Genomic DNA, 22110 nt, shown 5'->3' on the forward strand with positions numbered 1-22110 from the left:
TTGGAATTTCGGCCATTTTCTTTGTTACAAAATGATGGGATCTTGCCACACTTTTCCATATGGCCTCTCTGCTAACAGGCTTGGCATGCGCTCCCAAAATGCATGGCAAGTACTTAAGGCCAGGAAGAGTTTTGTAGCCATGTCAGGAAGACGCCATGTTCTACGTTGTGAGGGGAAATCTTCTTTTTATACTTTGCCAAGGTAAACCCACAACGAAGTTAGTGATTGAAATTCATATTTACTATTGCTCCTTCCACTTTTCCAGTTATTTTACTGTGCGTATGGCACACAGTAAGCCGGTTAGCTTCTAATAGCCATTTAGCGTCTGCTAACCAGTTATCTAAATATCTAAATCCCCCCGATGTGTTATGCCAAGTTCTGCCCACCTGCAGAGAACCGAATGTATGTTCACAAGAAACCAAACTAGCTTGTACACCAAGACAGAAATACAAGTCAAGGATGGAACAAGCAAGACAGGGGCAGAATGTAAAAGGCAGAACTGCTCAGGTGGTTGACCAATCAGAACAAAGTGGGAGAGCTGACCAATCAGAGCAGACAGGACTCATTCACAGTTGGGGGAGGGCCTCTGACAGAATGTTTCAGGCAGAGGGTGAAAATAGATGTTCAGTACAAGAAAAATCATGTGCTTTTGGAACATTGAAGCATATAAATCTATTCTAGAAGGTCCCTTTTAAAGTATTTTGGAATTATGTCTATATTGGGTGAACCATATAAAAATAACACCCTATTTTATTACCTTCATTTTATTACCTTATTACCTTCATTTACTACTTCCATGACCTCCATTTCTGGGGAACTGAAAATGATTGGACAAATAATCCAACAGAATCCAATGAAAAAATTGGTTGTGGTTAGTGTTTGGTAGCAAACTCTTTGCTGTCCATGTTTGTCTGTCACCCGTGGACACCACCAAATGCTGCTAATTTAACCTTGCAGAGTAACACATGCCAATACAGCCATTATATGTACTTCTGTTTTGTTTGTTTTTTAATCTTCAGTCTTGTCTTTGGTAGGTATAATGCATGTTCACTCGAGTCTGTGACAGTTTTGGCTAGCTAAGAACAATTATATTTATCGCCCTGAATAAAACAAAAAACATAGTCACTGTGATGGTACGTTTGGGGTAATTACTTTGCCGCAAGTCCATTACATTTTGAGGCGTTTTCCAGGTGCTGAACAGTAAAGGTGCTTGAGAATTCATTCTGCTTCAGTCAGCAGTCAGATCATCAATAAAGCCAAATGAGCCAGCTCTTGTGGCAGCCACACGCGCCTGTGTCGCTGGCTTTCACGGATGCCCGTGAATAAGCAGTTTCCTCATTCCATCACTCTGGTACAGGTTAATCTTCATCTCCTATAACCATAAGGTGTTGATCTAGAACTCAACAGGTATTTTGTATGTGTTGTTTTGTTGTTTGTTTAGTGAAGTGTAACCATTTCGGTCTTGAGGCTAACCTGTGGTTTGCAATGGTCTCTCAGTGGTAGAATATGCCTGTATCCCGAGGGGCTGTTCAGCAGTTGAAAAGGGAACTTTCTACTTGACCAAAAGCATTATTCAGGCATCTGCTAGTCTGCCAGGTAATCTCATGTTGCTACAGTCACTGTTTTTTTGTTTCCTAGTAATATACCAAACAGTTCACTTTGATACAGCTGATGGTGTGACTGCATCTAATTCATTCTGATACTTCACCCTGATGATAGCCTGCAGAAACACACTTTGGATGTAAATCCATGCGAAGTCAAAACTATGCCTTTTGTCAGCTCTCCTGTACACGATCAAACAATGCAGTGATGCACAACAGGCTGAGACCCCCCCCCCCCCCCAGTTGGAAGAACTGTCATAAAGGGCCACAATTCCTACAAAGTTCACCCAATGAACATGCCTCTAAATAAAAGTCTGTACTTCATAATCATGGCTCATTGTTCTGGAGTGCAGAGTCAAAACTCTGAAAACAACACACCATTCAACATGTCCAGGAGTCCACTGACAAAATGTGACCACTGTGGGCTTAGCCATTTGTGTACATTGACACAAATGAACCCATTGACACAAATAAACCAACGTATACAAATGTACATTGACACAAATGAACACAAATGAATGATACAGAAATACTTTTAAAATTTGTCAACCTGTAAAGCGACTATGGTCACTCACATAGACATATGCACACACACACAAACACACACACACACACACACTCTTACACGCAAACACTTTCTGTTATGCATTACTACAGGAGTTTGTTGACATTATCCTCATTACCTTTGAAATACTCCTTCTCTGAATTAAGCTATATACAGGGGCCAACACCTCATGTGCCCAAAAAATGCATGTGATGAATTTCTGAGCTTTTTGTCTTGTGACCAGGAAAATCTGAAACAACTTCTGCACTCCTGCAATGAGTTACTCTCATTCTGAAACAAGATGTAACGTTTCCTTTTTTTGGTTGAAAGAACAGCTTTAGCATAGCTCACCTAAATTAGCCTTCACTCCAGACTTGGCAAATTAGTACTTTTGTTAAGTTGATAAAAAGGATCTGAAACTGCTCATTGATTGATGCCATCTGTCACAACAGAGCCGCCGCTAAGCTTCCTGAAACTGACAAACACTGCACTAGTAGAATGGGTGTAAAATCGGGTGTGAAAGTGTTTTGAAAAGCAATGCTCCATGCTTATTTCAACACTGCACTACATTAAAGGTCAAACCCAAGCCAAGTCCTGATCAACCAAGTCCTCCCAAAACAAAGCATTGAATTATCTGTTGGCTGCTGCCTAAGGACAACTAGGATTGAACCCACAACACCGCTGACCTCCATAACCCAAGCCCTCAAAATATAATGGGTAACGTAACTGATGAAATGAGGTAAACCATTGATTGACAAAGGCAACAGGCAACTCTCTACCCAGACAGCTGTCCAAAAGAGCCTTCCACTGACTCGTGTAACCTTGTAGCAGGTGGTATGTAGCCCGGGTGGCTATAAGTAACACACCCACACTTACGGGGGGGCTGTAAAAAGATCCTGAATTCCTGAATGTCGCCAGGCCTTTGTTCTCCTTGATTCAGTTGCATCAGCCAAATAACTTTATCCCATCCTTTAACTCGTATCACTATCTAATTTATTATTGTTTCTATTCACCTCTAAGGGTATGCAGTTCTCTGGGTCTGACTGAGTCACGATAAAGAGATCAAAGATCATACGTTAGTCTACGTTCAGGGGTCAAGAGTCATCAGCTCAGGTATTTAAATATGGCCTTGAGCCATTTACAGACTGCAAGACTGCAAGACAGTATAATAGCATTTTACTGTTGAACTGTAAAACAGATCAGTAAGCAACTTGAGTAGAATATAGAGCCCATTGTTTGTATTAATTCTGAATAAAGTAGAATTGATTTTAATGCATAAAACACATATTTAACTTGGTCTTCCAAGCAGAAGCAGGCCTATGTTTAGTATTGTTTAGCCGACGTGACCATATCAGTCATGCATCCTCCTCTGTCCTCAAACATCAAAACAGCATTAGTTTGGTCAATAGCTGGACAGTTGGCGTGCGGTTCAATAGACTATTGACCTGAGAGCACTTTCTGATTTGATTGAGAAGTAGTAACTCCCCTTCAAAGGCTCATGCATTCAGATCTATTGCTCTCTGCTATGCACAATGTTTTTCCAATTATGTTCAGGATATTTCTCTTTGGTTTGATGACACTTTCTGCAGCAGGATGGGCCTTGCAATTAGGAAGTGGCCACGGCTAAGCCCTTTTGTTTTGGTGTTTGCTGGAGCAGTCACTGGAGTAAACAAACAAGTCACTCGGATTGTGATTAAAAGATCATCTACACAACTCCAAATCCTTAGTCTGTTGATAATGGCCAATATGCTAAAACGCTGGGTGCCTCAGGATCATTAGTGAAGGCCTGTCAGCAACTCACTGATATCACCGAAGGCAAAGCCAACACATAAGAAGGATTTCTCTAATGAATCCCATTCTTTAGTTGTGGAAAGTTTGCACACACCTATAGACGTTTCATCTTGCTTTTGCTTGCTGCTGTTTTGCTGACAGGTTTCTTGATAACAGTACTGATTTGGGCCTCCCTTTGAAACGGACGTGGCGCTAATTAACAATGTTTATAAATGTGGGAATATGCAGGTGCTTGTTGGGAATATAACCTGCTCCAAATCTGGCTGTCACTGATGTGGAAATAAAAAAAAACAGCCAACGCTTGCTGTATAAATGAGTCATAGGCAGCGATATGGTTGAAGCAATTCAGGCAATAAGACTCCCGTTAGGCATCGTGCTTTTTGATTGATTTTGGTCGGTATCCCATTCTGCAATTTGCGCGATTTTCCCACGGTATCGGCCCTTATTGCCCGGATTGCTAGCTTTACCCAAGGACGAAAGCACGTTTCCAGCACGTTCAAATAGTCATCTCAAACCAGCTTCATAAGAGTAATCGCTACACTGAGCTGAGTTTGGACAGAACACTGCCCCCTCATGGCGGACACCGCGACTGGAAATGAGCAGACCTGTATACCCTGTTCTGACTTCTCCGGATCTCATTCTCTAGAAGATGGCGGACTGCGTTTCACTGTTGGATGAGGAGCTCTCTTCCTTTGTCTTCAATTACCTGACAGAAAACTCCGCGAGCCAGGTAAAAAACGCTCGTGTTCTGCATGCGCAGGTTCGCGGCTTTTAAACCCCGGGATGTGTTTTAAAAACGTTGTTTCTGGTAGCGCTGCACAGTGTCATCTTTGCACCTATGCAGTGACAGCGTTCCAGCACCGCGCAGCCGGCGTCTCCAAACCCTGACGTCTGTGCTTCACGTGGACTTGGAGGAAACGCTTGAACGGGAAAAAGTATTTCATTATTAAGTTATTGCGAAAATAGTGCATAGCAGTACATTTTCTGAGATAATTGAAAAGATCGTTTAGAAAGCCTCAAAGACTTGATAAACGTTGTAGTAAAACTTAGAAATAAGTTTACTAGTTAGCCAAAAAATATATGAATTGCCCGGCGAGTCAGACACGTGGCTGCCAGCCTCGTGAACTTGTCAAGTGGCCAGATCGGGTCTCATTTTATTCTTGCAATGCGTGATCTGTGTGGTGGGCACTTAATAGGCAGTAAACTGAAAGGAAACTACAATTTATGGCTACGGCTTATGTTCTCGCAGAAGGTATTCACGTAGCCGGTATTGCACCTAATGTTAAACGGGTCGCTCTGCTCGCTGGCAACTAGTTTACTGTGTGTAACAGATGGATTTAGAAACGACACGTCCGATTTACGTGTTGGATTATGCTTGTGTAGATTAGGCAGAGACTCCCCCCCCCCCTTTCACCGTAGCTCATCGGTATAACGAACAATGATGATTTATATGTGAAGTTGAATAACTTTGAAGATGTTCGCGGTCTGAGTGCATTAGCAGATATGCTTATTGTTTGCATGGGAAATGCGTGGCTATATGGCTAGCTAATTGTACATAATTGCGTAACCGGCACATTTGTGTTTGCATAACTGGGAAAAAAAAGAGTTGGAGAACAAAAACGAGACGTCGAGGTGGTATCGATCTCGTCTTCGCTTATTTTCTCTCCGCATCCTGGATTATAAGTAGACGTTTTAGACGCATCATTTCACGAGCGATTCTTTCGTACCGATGCAAGATGAAAAATGCATTTGTAGTCAAAGTAGAGATTTGATTAAATATGCGGTCTGTTAAAAAATACTGTGAATAGAAATGCTTAATGGACATTACAGGTGTTTATATTCACGTCAGTTGCACCCCTGAAGTGAAGCGCTGCGTGTGCGTCGACTGTTAACACAAGTGAATGAATTAAATGTTGGCAGGAAAGTACTCGGGCTGGAATTCTAAATGATAAAGTTATAAAAACCCGCTAGCTAAGATAGCATACGTGTCCAATAACGAATGAAAGTCGCTGTAGCAGTTTAAGCGACGCACACTTCCCCACTGCATCGCGTTCCCTTAAATGCATCAGCTGCCCATAAAAATGTTCCGTCGTCCTCGTCTGATGTCCGTGCGTCAGCGCGAGTATTCCGCTCCCAACGCGAGCGCGCTCGGTCGGGGTTGTTGGCCTGAGCCTCGCGCCTCGGCGATGTAATAGTACTCCGTCCCCGTCCTCGTGACCCGTGAGTTCTAGAACAGCGAAGGTGCTGCAGTCATGTGCTCGTTGCGCGTAGTGGAACGTAACCGGTGACGCGCGCGCACGACAGTCACGCCCCCTCCTCCTCCTCCTCCTCCTCCTCCTCCTCCTCCTCCGGGCTGCGTGCGACTGGCGCTGCGCAAAGTGGAGCAGCTTAAATCACGACCACTCACGCGGCCGTGATCTGTAAGGACGGTGCCGGTACTCACGTGTCTTCGCAGACTCCTTTAACCTAAATGATCCACCGCCCAACGGAACCATTCATTCTGACTAACCCCAGCCTCATCTAGACTGTGATCTGAACAAACCAACCCCACTCCACAATAATACTGACCCTATAAGCAACAAATAAATAAATACATCAAACATAAAATAAAATGGACATACGTACGTGCGTATTTCGTACTTGAGACGCAGGGGCGCTGACTAAATAAGAGCAGAGAACCTTAGGGGGAAAAATATAGGTCTACATTACACTGCACCAGATCTCAGGCCGACGGGCTTACTAGACGGAGAGTTGTCGTGATGTGCAGCACTGCAGTGCGATGTGTTCTGCTTCCGTGATACAGGCTGAGTCACCTGTCTTGACAGAGTAAAAGCAAATGTATTTACACCTTGATATGTTTCAACCTACTTGGCTCGCAGTAACTGCTGTTCCTCTGCACAGTGCCACTAATAATTTTATGCTAATTCGTTGCCATAAATATGATGAGCTGGCGTTTACGGAGGGTTGAGACAGTGGTCTCTGTCTGCGTGTTTATATAAGAATTTCCATATTCCATCACTATCCACCCCAGACATTTAGCTGGACAAATCTAATCTGCTTCAACAGAATTATGAAAAATGTTCTTGGTTAAGATGCTGTCATCAGTATCATGTCAGGGAGCTGATTCATATCTATCACTTTCATTTGAATTTTTTCAAAGGAATTCAATATCTTTGTGTGTATTAATTTGTAATGCCGGAGACGGAGTGCCTGCAGGCCACTCACAAAGGGACAGTATTTTTGCGCTTTTATTTGGAGGTTCTGGGTTGCGGTGCAGCTCATGGAACTTTGCATGTACCTGATGCTTTAGACGGAGTGAGATTTTGATGGCCTCCGCCCCGATTGCTGTGCCGCACGCACTCATGCACCGGTTGCCCATCTGCGTTGGACGGGAGCAGAGTAAAGGCTGGGGCAGGCTGCTTCCTCCGCCAGCAACCCACGGGTCTGCCACGCGGCTTTGAGACGCACCCCTGCGGATGTTTGTGGATGCACTGTCACGGATCACTGTCCATCTCTGACTCTGTGCGGGAGTGTGGATTGGGGAGGCGAGGGGGTTCAGCTATCAATAATTGATACCGACTAATCCGTCATCAGCTGATTGCACAACTGGCATCAAAGGTTAACCTTTGCTTTGAGTCCCCAGGCGTGAGTCCCCATAGGAGTCAGAAACTTCCCCTTTTGTTTGTCGTAAGCCACCCTTCACTGATTCTTAGAGCTGGTCTGAATATGTTTATGCCTTTTGGTCTGTATTTTTGCATTGTTAAGCTTATATTGCATTGCTTTTTCTGAAATGATTTAATTCTATAGGCCACTCTAGTGAATGAATGATGTATTAATCCGTGTGAGAAGCTGTTAAGGCTACAGCCTTTAGCATATTCATTTAGCTTGCTATTGCTAGCGAGGTGACCTGACTTTGGGTTGCACCACCAGGAATATGTCTCATACTCTGCAAGTGGTCAGCTGCAGAATACGGCTTCTACAGTGTTAATAAGGTTGTAATTCAGCAGTGATGTGCAATAGCCTTGTTGATTTATAATTGCTTTTGCAATATTGTGAAGTTCTATTGGAGTTGAAGTTTTCTGGGCGTTGTGTGTGTAACATAATGGACTGATGTTGTTTTTTTTTTGTTGTTGTTTTTTTTTGTTTGTTTTTTTTTTAATACGTGCAGGGATAATTTTTATTTATTTCCATGAATGTCAATGAATAATTTTAATATACCCATTGGTATGCACTGGTAAACCCAACTGAACCTGCAAGGACCTGCCTGAGGTTAGTCAGACAGGCGAGATCATTATTTGTCCTGGTCATCATTTGCAAGACCAGTCAGGCTCTGGGGCAGCAAATTTGCAATCTAAACAAGGTCGCAGGTGCATTGGATCTCGGCAATAAGCTTCACCACCTGCAGATTTTGTGAAATACACGCACACAGTACGTTTTGTGTAGAATCTGGTCCGTCTCTAAAGTCATTATATCAGGGTTGGGGGGAGGAAAGGCTGCGTTGAAAGCCAAATCTCATCATCCATGTTTTTGCATTTGGATCCCAGTCGTCTTTTGAGTCCTCTCAGAAGACAACCGAATGTTTGTAAATCACTGATTAAGGCTCGTGAGCCAAATCTCCCAATCCTGGTCTATACCGCAAGTCTGGTCTGGGGTGGCCAGCCAGCCAAGTCTGTCTCTTGCTGTAATTGGACATATTTTTAAGAAAATTGCACCCTGGTTATAGTGAAACAGTCTTACATAATACCATGTAAAACAAAGGGTGGCAGCCGCAGAAATGTGAGTCCACAGCACTGTTCTTAATTATCATCTACTTAAACCGGGAGGTCAGCACCCGCACGAGTCACAGTAAATGCTCATGACTACAGTTAACCAGAGCATGTACCGACTATTTCAGTTAAGAGATCGGCCTTTGTTTTGGACAGACGTTTCCGGACAACGTGTGGCCATGTAAGTCACTGTTGTGAAGGAGTTAATGATGGGAGGAGCTTCTGCTCATTTGGGGTTGGTGTAACAGCTCACTTGGGGTTGGTGTCACATTGCCATGGTGATGTGACATCAGGGAGAACAAGCTCGGTCCGGCAAAGGCTCACATGGAACAAAAGGAACCTGCAACACTCTTAATTGCAAAGCAAGTTTGGGTAGGTGCGTTAGCCATAGCCTTGTTGCTACGGGCTTGTACACTGCTGAGCGCATTTCGATTACAGTGCTTGTCATGCACAGTGAAATTTGATGGGATGCTTTTAAGGGGATAATGGCATATAAACCTTTGCTTAAAACCTGGTTACGTTTTGGCTGCAGATCCTTTTGCTGATGTTTTATGTAGGAGTTGTTGACATGGCATATGGCCATATGTTGTGAAGAATATCAGAAACGTATCGCGATCCAAACAAATACTAGCTCTGCAATGATGTGAACCCCACTTCAGTCCATCACTGATTCAGGGTTCTCCTGAATAACTCCTCTAAAGTATCTTCAGACAAAAATAGAACATGGATGTTGGATGCATCCAACAGCTACACCTCATTCCTACAACAGTATAGCTGAGACCCACTTGGCGCATATTGACGGCCTTCTAATGCCAGACTTTCATGTTCTCTGTTTGTCGTTCTACAGTTCATCCATGATTTCCTATCACACTAGGATGAGCACAAGTCTGTATCTTTTATGGCACAGCAAGCCGAGCCATTATTTTCTGTGTGAAGCACGGTGCCATTGTTATATTGCACACCATTTAGTTCCAGCTCACTGCTAACTTTTCAGGGAGTGTTTCGAGCAAGATCACATGACGGATTATGAGAAAAAGATCGGGAGACCCATGGGAATAGGGCAGGAACGTGAGGCAGACGAACGTTGCCGCGGGCTATGGGGATGTAGTGAATGCAGCTCTGATGTTTATGGAAATGGCAGCGCTCACGAGGGCACAGGGTGCTGCTCACACCTCCCGGGAAACTTTCCATCCACGGCAAAGAAATCGAAGGACAGCCGAGCGGGCCACTCCCACAGGGATGGAGCAGCACGGTGTTCCTCCGCATGGTGTTCAGCTCAGGCGAAACAGCTTAGCCAGCGAGGCCTTACAGCGAGGCACCCTTCTCTCACTAGCTGTCCTCTGAACTCCTGACTCACTGGCCCTCAGCCAGTGAGTTAAAAAAAAAACCTGTTAAATTCCATAATGGTCATTGAGGAGGCCTGGCAGGACAGGTCAGTCCCGCTGCAGGACAGGTCAGTCCCACTGCAGGACAGATCAGGTGAACAGGGCCCCTCTCTTTCCATGCCTTGGTGCCTGTGGCCTAATTGAGCAGTGCACTTTTGGCTTGGCATGCTTAGGCAGCGCTAGCGTGACCGCGCCTCTGGATTTTGTCACTTTCCTAGCCAGCTTGGACTGGCTGTGCTCACATGGCCTGCTCTCAGAGAGATGAAGCCTGCACATGCAGAAACACGAGGGCTGTCCTGTCAGTTCTGACGTTGCTCCGCCGGCTTTCTCGCCGGCTTTCTCCCTTGCCCACTTTTCACCCGCCCCAAGGTCACGTTTGTGCCGTGGCCGAAACGCCTCCCGTTATGACCCCCTCGCGCATCTGAGAGCTTTTCTCTGGTCTCTGACCTCCTGACCCCGGCTTTAGAAACGCAAGGTCCCATGGTCATGTTGGACTCTGATCTGTTTTTCTAACGTCTAAAGCGCAAGTTTCCAGAAATGTGACTCGGAGGTTTTGAAACCGTGACATGTAACCTTCGCCAGTACAGGCCGGCATATTAAATCAGCAAACACCTAGTTTGGTATTTCTCTACAAAGCAAACATGTCTGTGGTGTGGTAGTAAGGACTGTTGTGACAAGTCTGGAAATACCACGTTGGTAGAGAAACATTCCACACCTAGAGACATGGCTATAGGGCACTAGAAATGAGAGCGGGCGATTTTGCAACACTCCCATGATTAGGATCATTGAGAAACGCGTAACACGCTGTGACACGGTATTGCCTTATCTACGTCCCGGAGACCCCGGACGAGGCACGGTGGCGAACGCACAAGGACGGGTTCCGTGCGGACGTTTCTGAGCAGCTCTCAGTCCTCCATGGCACGTTCCGCGTCCTCGTTCCGGTGCTTAGGAGGGCCCTCGGATTTTCTTTTTTCCCTGCCGTAGCGCGGCGGCCCGCGGCCTAGACCAGCGTCTCTCCGGACCGGCAGAGCAAGTGAAACCCTCCGGGATCTGTTTTCAGTCGATGCTTTCTGCCACTAGGCAGAATTCTAGCGATCACAAGTTCCGGCCTCACTTTTATTCCTTGTCAAAGGCTTGAATTCTGCGCACTCTACAAAAAGCCCCCCCTCCACCCTCCCACTCCATTAGTCCTTTCATGTGCTCTCAGTACTCCGTGTGCTTTTCAGCGGCTCTCTGATGCAGCCAGTCTGCGCCTGACCCTGTTTCTAGCCTGACTCTTCCTCGAAGAGAGCAGCAGCAATCTCATTGGCTTTCATTAGCATTTTCCCTGCATACATTTGAATATTTGTGGCTTTCCCACATGGTCACACAAACAGCCTCTTCTGATCATTCACATTAGACTCCGAATTCGCCTCGACAGGGTTTGAAATTGACATGCATTGTTAATAGCCAGAAGCCAGTGGGAATCACAACGCTTTGCAGTAAGGTATTATTTATCTTCCTCATGCAGGCTTTGACGCAGGTATAGTGGAAGTTTCAGGGTTCCGTCTCCTGAGGCGCACACACACAACCTGATGAGGAAGACGACCGGTGGTGGACATTCAGAGAGGGAACCAACCTGCCTCTGATGGCTTATCGATTTCTTTGGATGCGTTTCTCTTGAGGTTATTTCCCAGAAGGAAAACAGTTTGCACCTCAACACACTTTCTTAACATTTGCCTGAAAATTAGTCTTCCGTTTTGAGTCATATTATTTCTAATGGATAAAGTTGTTTACAGTGTTCGCACCCCTCGAGTTTTCTTGACAGCTGCTCCGTCACGCGGACTAGCGAGAGGAGTTCTTAGATCACGTTGAGCTTTTCCATTCGAAGCTGAAATCACTCGTTTATAAACACTTCTCAAGTCTGCCAACATGGTGGGATACAAGAGGCCAGTCACATGGCCCCCGAAAAGCTGCCAGCCAGTGTTATGGTTTCGAATCCCGCCTGCTTAGAAGTCAAGGCATGGTTGGCCTTTTTTGCAGAGAGCATGGCTTTGTTTTGCTGGTGCCACCACAGAACCGGCCGTCGGTGTAGCGACGGCGCGCAGAGTGGAGTGAAAGACTCCTGGGAGGGGGCGTCCCCAGCCAAGGGGTCGTTAAAATGCGAGGGGTGCACTGGAGGGCTCGTCTCACGCCGGTAGCTCAAGGTTGGTGTAAAAGGCACGACCATTAAGAGCAGCACGATCACTGCTGCAGGATGTTCTAGCTCTGCCTGTCTTCACAGAGCAGTTAAGCGCTCAAACAATAGCTCACTCATTAACTGTCAACATCGGCACAACTTCCTGCTTTCATTCTCTCAAACTTGAGGAAATGAATTCCAGACACAACGGTAACGCACGTTTACATAAAAAAAAAGAAAAAAAAAGCGACCGCCCAACTGCCGTAACCTGGGGGGGCCCCCCGGCGCGTCCCTCGTACAGGCAGGCGGACAGACGGGAAACAGCTGTGGGAGGAAACGCGAGGGGATAACAAATGAGTAAGCCACCGCACCGTCCAATAGCAAGCCGGCAACTTGCATAAGTGAGTCCTGCTTTCCCTGGCAAACACGCATTTCCCTGGCAAAATTCGCACCGGCAGTGGCCCTAAAGGTGTAAACTCCCCCTCTTTTCCAGAAATACTTCACCAGCCTCTTTTATGCCGACATGCATCACTTACTTAACCTCAAAGGAATTCACGAGCAGGGCAGATTCCGCAGGTGTGTTTTTTTTCAGGCCCACTTCCTCCTGCTACGTAGCAGCTAAGCAGCTGCGATTATTCCCGAGCCGGCAGCCCACCAAAAGTGAGCAATAGACGTGCGTGTCCGTCAGTGGGGGGAGCCTGGGGCAGCCGTTAGTCAAATGGCCCTTTCTGTTGTTTGGAGTTACTTAAACCCCCCCACCGAAAGCCAGTCTCCCTGCTCCCCACCGGGGCAGGCCGGAAAAGCGTTCCGAGGACAGCCAGTGACATGGGAACCTCCGGCTGGGTCTGCTAATCCGAGGGACGTAGACGGATTGCCCTTCCGTGCCTTCCGCTTACCAGCGTCCGGCACCGGCGTCCCGAAAGTCGGGATATGCGCATGGGATTGCGCATATCGGGATATGGACATAGGGAAAACGGTCATGCCGTCACTCAGCGCCCGAGAGCCGCCCCAGGCGTGGGGCCTGCAGTGAACGGGTCACGCGGTGGAGGTCCAGCGCGGACTGGACGCGCCGTCGCCCCTGCGGACGGGGCCCGCCCCCTCTGCGGTCTGGCTCTCTGCAGGCAGCGGGCGTTCGCCAATCAGGAGAGCACTCTACCGCGCGCTCCTCACTGCAGAGAGGGCAGGGCAGGGCAAGGGAGGGGTGTGGGGGGTGGGTGCCCGCGAGATGGAGTGATTGCGCTTCACAGCTGTGTATTATTTAGTGCAGTCCAGGAAAGGCATCTCTCGCTGGAGGGCAGCTGGATCCGGTTCGAACCTGACTGTCAGAGATTTAGCGCAGAGATGAACCGGCAGTGGTTTCGACATTCCTTCGTGGCTTTAACCGGAGGAGACGGATGGAGACGGAAATCATTAGCAGGAATTCTCCAGCCACCTCAGGGTCACTTTTGGCGAAGGCCGCAGTCGTCATTATATGTCTTGTCGGCATTCAGGACAGAACGGCTTGGTGTCTTCTGCCTGATGGTGGATTTTATCGGAAAGGACAGGTGTTTCACAGGCCTTTTAGCTTTGTGTGTTGGATTATAATTTACATACGTCCCCCCCGTATGAAGATGTAACCTGGTGCAGTTGCATTCGACCGCGACGACAGAACAGGGGAATCATTTGTTTGTGGAGAACTCAAAGGAGCCTCCCCCTTTGATCTGACAGCTGTGAAGTTCAAAGGCCCTGCATGTTCAGAGGAGCACGTGCGCTTTTGTAGGAACCGTTCGGGTCCCATCAGAGAGCGGCCGCGCTGACACAATACACTGCCCGTCGCCCCTGACGCTTTCAGTTAGACTGATCCGAGGGAACACTGGTCAGGTTCTACGTCCCCCTCCCTCCATCCGACTCTATCTCGCTTTCGTTCCAAATAAGGCTCCGGGCACACGCGCAAGCCCCGCCTTCACGTGTCCGGACCGCTGTGCAGACCCGCGACGCAGCACTCGGAGCCTCTGCTGCAAGGAACGGCGGCTTTCCGCTGTGTAAACCAGTTTGCCATGCTAATCTCTTCCCGCGGCTCCTAAAGAGGAGCGGCGGGCAAGCGCCAGAGGCGGACGCGTCCGGGTTTCGCGTGGCCGCCGGACGCTTCGGCGGGTCCCTTCTCTCCCGTCGGTTCGTGTGTGAGAGAAATATCCCTGGCGCTAAGCCACGCCGCCTCTTCCTAATTTCACTGTGGCGCTGTTGGAGTCGGCCATGGCAGCGCTTCCTTTTTCGGACAGCAATGTCACAGTGAAGGATCGGCTCGGTAAACAGTCGTCTAATTCCTAACATTTTCTAACCCCAGCGCAAAGCCGGGGGTTTAAGCCTCGAGTGCCGGCGCTCGTTCGGTCGAGCTTCCTTCACACCTGCGTTTTTGAGTAGTAACATGAAACAGTAACGTGAAATGGGCTACCAGCTAAGCCCGGCGCCGGCCGCGGCCTTAAGTTGTTTCATGTGTTTATTTAGCTGCTCGTGTACTTTTGCGTGTGAAGGTGGAGCTATTTGCGTGCATCGTTTTTCTGAAGGCAGATGGCAGTAAACCTGCTGCAGTCAAAATCGTCCACTGCTGACTCCGCTTGCGAGAACATGCCTGGCGCTTGCGCCGGCGTCTTTCTGATGGTCGCGCGAGGCGAGCGGGTGGCGGCGGCGGGATTCGTTCGTCCAGCGGCCAACGCGAACGGAGGTGCGGGCCCCGCCGCGGCTGACGAGAGCCGCGGAAGGAGGGGTGAGCGATGGGCCGCTGGCGTGATGAAGGTGGCCCTCGATGCGTGATGAAGGTGGCCCTCGATGCGTGATGAAGGTGGCCCTCGCGCCGCAGCTGCCTCTCAAGGACATCTCCGTGGCGATCACGCTGGCAGGACACCAGGCGGAGGCTGGTCTCTGGGGCTCGATCCGAGCTGTCATTTGATGATTGCTGCGTTCAGGACGCGCGGGCTGGAGTTGGGGGTGGGGGTTACATGTGCCAGTCTCGCCTGTCAGCTAGCTAATGATGCAGAGCGAGTGGGAGGGCGACATGCACGCGGCGCTCCGGAGTTGCGCGGAAGCAAGGAGAGAAGGCGCATGGTCGTTTCCCACGCACAGATGAGCCGCCAGCATAATTAGGCGTGGAAACCTAGTCCGAATCCGTAGCTCGCGCAGGATGAACCGTGGGTAATTACAGCTCTTGTCTAATAAGTACTGATTTGAGAAAGACATTGGCATCCCCAAAACGGCACTTACGGACGGGGAGAGGGATTAGGCACCGAGGCTGTTGTCGTGGGCGTGATAGGGGGCGTGACGGGGGCCTCGCTTTAGCCAGTGGGCGCAGGGTGGCGTTCTGGGGTGAGTTATGGCTCCTACCATCTGTCAATAGAGCAGACCTTGACAGTCATAAGAAGGAAGTGCTCAGGATGTGGGAACGGCATGCCATGACCTCCCAATACTCTCCAAAGATGGCTCCTGCTGAATAATTTATAGCACCCCAGGCCTTTACGCTCACTGCTGTTTGAGTATTGTGTGTGTGTGTGTGTGTTGGCATGTACTCTGTTCCCCTGCTATCAACTATATGTTTGCATATCGGGAGGATACTAATATGGACCTTTGTGTTCCGGGCTCAGAAATCACTGACGCTGATAAACCTCCGTGAACCTCCGTCCGCGCTGATACGCCATAGGCAAAGTCCCCGACAGCACGGGCGCGTCACAGCAACAAGGCGAAAGCAAGCGCAGCGAACGAGTGAATCCTCGCCAGCTGGGCACGGTCAGCGTAGCACTTCCGGCTTTCCGTACACACGTCCCAAAGTCCGAGCACGGCAGCGCCACTGTCGTTGTCCTCGCTAAGGGCGTCCGAGGAACGGATGTTTCCTAATAAAAAGTGCGTGCTCAAGGATAATGGTCCCAGCGCTAAACTGGCCAGCTCAGATGGCAGATGTAGATTGCACTTCCTGCACCGAACGCAAGCTCAGGGATGGAGCTCGGGGATGGGTGTCCGCCCCGGTCAAGGAGGTGGTCATGGAGGTGGGGGGATGTTAAGCGCTTGCCTGGGGGGTTTGCGTGAGCTTCTCTCTCAACCGCATCAGTGAGCACATGATGACTGTCAGGATAAAGAAGTGCAATGTGTAGTCCCAGTTACACAGAGAAATGAAACTGGCCCAGAATATAAATACTTTATGAAGCCAATATTTCAGGTAGTTCATTGCGCGTCACAGCCGCAGTTCTGGTTCGACAATCAACCGTCAATCCTTTTTCTCTTTTTCTTTTCTTCCCCTAACTTTTTAATTCCTTTAAGTGCTCACTCTGGGTGGTCTCCATCTATTTCAGTAACACGGTTCCCATAGCATTAGAGGTGTGTGAATGCTACTCAGGTTTCCGCTGGCTTCCCCGTTGTCATGGCGTTGACTCGGAGGCGGTGGAAGGGAGCTGTCGAACGGCCACAGCAGAGCAGTCCAAGATGAAGCATTCCATTTTTGCTCCACATCGGAGACTAAAAGGAGTGTTAAAAAAAGGAGAAGGTGATGTGTCTGTAGGATTCCCGAGCAGAGAATCTGGGCCATGTTGGCATAAGAGGCCTTATGGGACGAGGAACACTTTCTTAGCATCGCAGTTACCTCCCCGAGGAGGGCCTGGCACACGGCCCCGCCCCTCTCCGCCAGCCCCGCCCCTCCCCGCCAGCCCCGCCCCTACTCCACTGTGGCGAGGACGAGCAGGCGTGTTCGTGCGGCCAGGCAGTCAACTGTTTAAGAGCAGGGTGGCACAACTTCCATTGGCTTACAGCCGTAGAAACCACACGTCCCGTCCCGCCCCCCGATCCCTATCGGTCGGTTTTAAAGGCAAATTAAATCAGATTTCTTTGCTTTTCCTCTCCTTTGCTTCCTCCTCCTCGGTCACGTGTGTGAGGGGTTGGCCAAGGACACGGGCGCGAGCGCTCTCCGGCTCCGTTCCCTCCCGCCGAGACTTCGGGGGCAAAAATACCAACGCCACCAGAAACGCCGAACGTGGCCGCCAGCCCGAGCAAGCCGCGCTGCTCCGCATCACAAGATCAGCCGGCCTTACGGTGGCAAAAGAGCGCACGAGGCACTTTCTGGAGTGCTTGCGCTGCACCCGTCTGCCTCGTGCGGGAAGGGACAGAGCCACAGCCGGGCGAAGCTCGAGCGCCTTGGAGATCCTTGCTCCATCATCTCCCCACGCCCAATCAAAATACCACGACCCCGCCGTTCCCCAAGTTACCACAGGAAGGCGGCGCTGTCAGCTTTATTAAAAGTTTAACAGCATAACGATGTTTGCACGTTTCTTTTGTATCAGAGCTCTTGCTTTAATAATCCTTTACTGAACCCGAAGTCGAGCTATGCGCAGCATGCATCGAAAAGGATCCGTGCCGCATACAGTTGAGATGTAATTACGTTACGCTCCTTTGTCTGTGCTCTTAATCTTTATTGACTCACTCTGTAAATCTGTCACCGGGCTCGGCGTGAGGTGACAGTCACTCAGCAACGGGCGGGAGCGTTTCTATAGCCGCGCGCACAAAACCTCGCCAAAAGGGTGTCGGACAATGAAACGCGTCAGAACGATCCGGCAACTCAAGGGTGCGCCTTGCAGGAGGCCGTACGCTTCACGCTACGCTACAGACGAGCTACCCGGACCGAACGGCGTCCCAAAAAATGCCCCTCAAGCCCATAATCAAAGCCAATTACCAGTTTCTTTTCCCTTGGTTCTCCATTATTCTCTGCTGGCATTCAATAGTTTGGAGCCACAGATAAGCAGGTCACTCCTGTATTTTTCACACGGCTCCTCAGACTCGAGCGCACTCTTGGTGAACTCCGCAAGAGGGCGCGAGCCTAATGATTCACACATCATCTAATTAAATAATCACTCTCACAAATGGGAAATGTTTACTTAAAAATTATTATTATTTTTAAAAAAAGCTTAGCCATAGATCAGCACGCGTTACATTAAGGGTGCAGAGGACTTTCACAGTGAGACAGTAGTGCATCCCTGATGCTGATTCAGGAACCCACGTCATGAGTGCACAGCACCACACAGCCACAGCTGAACTCCACCTATACAGCGAAATGGGGCAAAGCGCTGAATATACCTGAGCGTCATTAGATACACAGCACACTTCGTTTAGGAAATAAATACTCCTCTGAGGTGGCATCTGAATTGTTTACGTATCCGTCGAACAGAGCGTGGACCACAGCCGTCGCGCGGCGTTCATAGCCGAGGCTTTGTCTCGGCGCCTTCGGTTAGTTAGCAGTTTTTCGTAGTTACCGAGGGCTCAAGGAGCAGATCTAAACGAACCGAAACTCGCCGTCGCCCTGCTGTTCCGGCGTTTATTATTAATGGGTCTCGCTCGAGGATGAGATGACATTAATCCGATCCTGCCCCAGAACAGACGGAGAAGCGCAGCGGAGTGCGCCGGGGCAGCCGAGGCCAGACGCCGCTTCTCCAGTGCCGCACCCGATCTCAAGGCCGCGCCGAGGGCCGGGAGCCGTCCTTCCGGCCCGCGAGTCCATCCCGCGCCGGACCTCTTGATGTTTGCGCTGGAACGTCCTGACCTTTCCGGCGAGGAGGCGGGGTGCCGGAATCCGCGGGACAGGCACATCCGATCCTCAGCCTCGCGCCGAGAAGCCAGGGCAGGTGGAAAGCCAAATGCCACACGCTGCTATCTGATGCCCCAGGCTCAGGACAGCAAGGAATTTAAGATCTTTGCTGTTGTTTGGGTTTTTTTTTTCAGTTAATTGTTTTATAAGAATGTTATGAGGATTAGACCATTTGAGGTAGCGAGTACAAAATTACATAAAAATATAAATAATAAAAATGTCATCAATGACTAAATTAATTTAAATAACAGACACCTCACTAGAGGCCCATATTGCCTCCAGGAAAGCACTAGTGCATGTAAAGGAACACGATGTGTCTTGGTGGGCTGCCATGAGTGGAATTAATAATAATTTGTCAAAACGAGTCATTTTCTCTCTTGGAACGAATGTGGCTTTGAACCTGCATGGTTGGGTAGGCCGAGTATAAGTGCTGTTTGATCAGACTTACCAGGCTGCTCGACAAATACGTTGGATGTTCAGGAGCCGCCACAGCATTTGCTGCGCCACCGGCAAATACGAGAGATTCCGACCCGAGTGCCAGCCGCCTCCGTTGTGCCCTCTGAGCACTCGGCACGCCTTCCGTGTTTACAGTATTTTGTCTTGTAGTGGACAAGATATAAACTGCAATTTTATGCCTATTCATGCTTGCGCTTCAAGTAGATTTTAAAACGAAAAGACATTAAAGAGATGGAATCGGTTTGTCGGCGTTTACATAACGAGCAGCAGAAGCTCTAGGTGCTGAACGGGACCTTTTAATGACCTTTGACCTAGTACCACACTAATGAATTTGAAAGAACCGATGCGAGATCAGTGGTTTAACCAGCGTATCCGTCTGGGCGCTCCGCTCAGAGCAATGAATTGTGCAGATTGCTCCGAGGCGGCGGCTTTAAGAAGCAATTAGCCTCGCACCGCCAGCAGGGTCACTGACCGAGCGTGCGCCTTTTGACCTAGTGAGGCCAAAGTGGGACACAGCCGCTGGTAGTAATATGGCCCAATTCCCAGTAATGCAGCCACTCCGCTGTAACCTCCAGCCCCTTTTGGTCTTTGATCTTAGTGCTCGATTGAAGCAGAAACTATACCTTTACGACCGATCCCTCTATCTAGGCAGGGAAATGAAACGGAAGAAGTTGTTTAAATACTCCTAATGATTGCGGTGTGTATATTAAAAACGCATCAGTAAACCTTTAAATTGAATCAAACGGTAGCCCGTGTTTTGTCCAAAAATATTGACATAATATTGTTGAGCAGCGCGAGTGACGTGATTCATCACAACACCCACGGAACGCCCGGGGAACGCTCATCTGGCGCGTCTGAGACACTCAGCAAAAAAGGCTGCGATTTGCAGGAGGGCTTATTTGCACCTGCCAGCTGTGTGTGATGTATCCGTATCGCAAAGGCCAGTATCGCAAGGGCCGCTAACAAGCAATCTACCGCACCCTACCTGACAGCCGAACACAGTGACAGAATGACAGCGATTGTAGAGTTGCCAACATCCCTGCCATTCTGAACAAGGTTACGCTCCCTTTATATAACGCAGGGAGTAGAAAATGTCAGTGCCAAATTGGCGCGTCGGCGCCGAAGGAGAAGGAGTGTCTCGGTAGAATCCTGGCTTTGTGGCGGAAGGTATCCCAGATAACGGGGCTGAGAAACTGCGCGGCTAGTTTGCATTTCTTGTCCGAACACCCCTGCATCTTTACGCTCTCCGCAGCACTGACTCGAGGACGAGGCCTTGGCAGATGGCGTGGCCTTCTGTTTGAGCGTTAGGGACGCAGGGTGAGTCATCACTCTGCTCCGGAGCTCCACCAGAAAAGCCAGAGAACCGCCACCACACGGGCCGCCCGCGATCCTCCCCGAGGCCGACTCAGGAATATTGCTCGGGCCGGCGGTGAGGGTCAGGAATGACGTTACGGGGCATGGATATGTATTTGGGGGAAAGGTTAAGCAGGACTGAGGTTTCCACACCGAGCTCACGAGGGCTTTGTGTGACGACTCTTGGCAGAGGTTTCAGAGGTTTTCACAAGTTGTTCTTTCATAGGTCATTTATTAGGGGCACTGCAACTTTATGGCCTATCCTGTAATATGAAACGCATTCTCTGAAATGTCAGTACACGGTCAGCGCAAGTGAATATGCACTACAGCCAAGAATTTTAGCACACGCTCGTTTGGTCTCAGCGAGCGTGTGATTCATTCTTGAAATTTAGTGAATAATTACTAAAACACGCAGGAAGTGTCAAAAGAAAAAGGTTTTGTGTCCGGGACGCGCTTGTGTTGACAGAAGTTCTGTTTCCAGGCATTGGCATGTGGCGTGTTTTAAAACTGGCACTTCTAAATGACCACTGCCACTTTGTTTCCGTGCGCAGCTAGAACAGCTGTGTCCGAGCGCCGCCCTTTCAACCTTTATCCCAGCAGAAGGTCAGCTTGGCGCTTTGGGTTGACTCTTGGGTTTCAAAACAAAGCCCGTTCTCTCAGAACACCCTCAAAATAGAAACTGGACGGGTCTGCGCTTCCTTGGCTCCTCTTAAGTGGCTGAACGAGAGATTTAAGGGGGGATGACGAGAGAAGTAAGAGTCTGCGCGTCCGCTTTCCTGACGCCGCGTCTCCCGGTCGTGCCAATTCTCCCTGTTGCAGCGTCCTCCGGCACAGGACTGCTGCGCCCGGTCACCAGCAACCAGACCTCTCCGCTCCGCCACACTGTAGCGTTCCCAAAAGGGAGAGCTAAATTCAAACCTCGGGACCTCTGCAGCGCTGTGGGGTTTTTTTTTTCCCATATTTAGACAGCTTCTAACATTCTGTTTTAATAGGCTAAGAAGGAAAGTTCCCCTCTTCCCGATGTTCCGTCCTAGGCGGAGGCCCATGAGAAAGAGAGCCCTGCTCTCCCTTTTGACACCGAATGCAGGCCGGTGCCCCCCGCTGGCGGAACGAACACGCGGCCACCGTATGTTGTAAGAGGCTCGTAATGCCCGAGTAACCCGCGGCCCGCGGGGACCTGGGCGGATTAGCCAGGCTTTTGCTGCAGAACTTCGGTCTTGACTGGCCCCTTGTGGTGGCCTTCAACCAAGGAAGCGGCTGCTGGCGTTCCCAAACCAAACGTGTCCTCGTGACCCACAAAAACCGGCTAATTGAAAGTTCCCGCTCTAGTCTCATTCGCGCGTGTACTTGGCAGGCCGGAAGCACCGTCCCAGCGAAGCCCCTGTCGGACGCATCGGTAGTGTACGTTTTTCCCTTCTCCCTAGTCGAGGATGCCGGAATACAGCACGGCGGCCCCATCTT

General features: G+C 49.3%; 1 protein-coding gene across 5 annotated transcripts in view; it reads left to right on the top strand.

The window, feature by feature from the left end:
- Window positions 1-4509: 4509 nt before the first annotated feature.
- Window positions 4510-22110, top strand: part of ppargc1b (peroxisome proliferator-activated receptor gamma, coactivator 1 beta) — a 36332-nt gene continuing 18731 nt past the window's right edge. For 3 of the 5 annotated variants that reach the window (XM_081698661.1, XM_035532390.2, XM_081698665.1), the window contains exon 1: window positions 4510-4666. In XM_081698661.1, the coding sequence (XP_081554787.1) occupies window positions 4586-4666 (81 nt within the window). In that variant the 5' untranslated portion in view covers window positions 4510-4585. Of the gene's footprint in view, window positions 4667-4850; window positions 4872-11577; window positions 11752-22110 lie in introns of those variants that run through there. The other 2 variants (XM_081698664.1, XM_081698663.1) reach the window with 2 other exon arrangements.

This window comes from Electrophorus electricus, chromosome 16, assembly GCF_041902795.1.
Source record: "Electrophorus electricus isolate QZ-2024a chromosome 16, ASM4190279v1, whole genome shotgun sequence".
NCBI classification, from domain to species: domain Eukaryota; kingdom Metazoa; phylum Chordata; class Actinopteri; order Gymnotiformes; family Gymnotidae; genus Electrophorus; species Electrophorus electricus.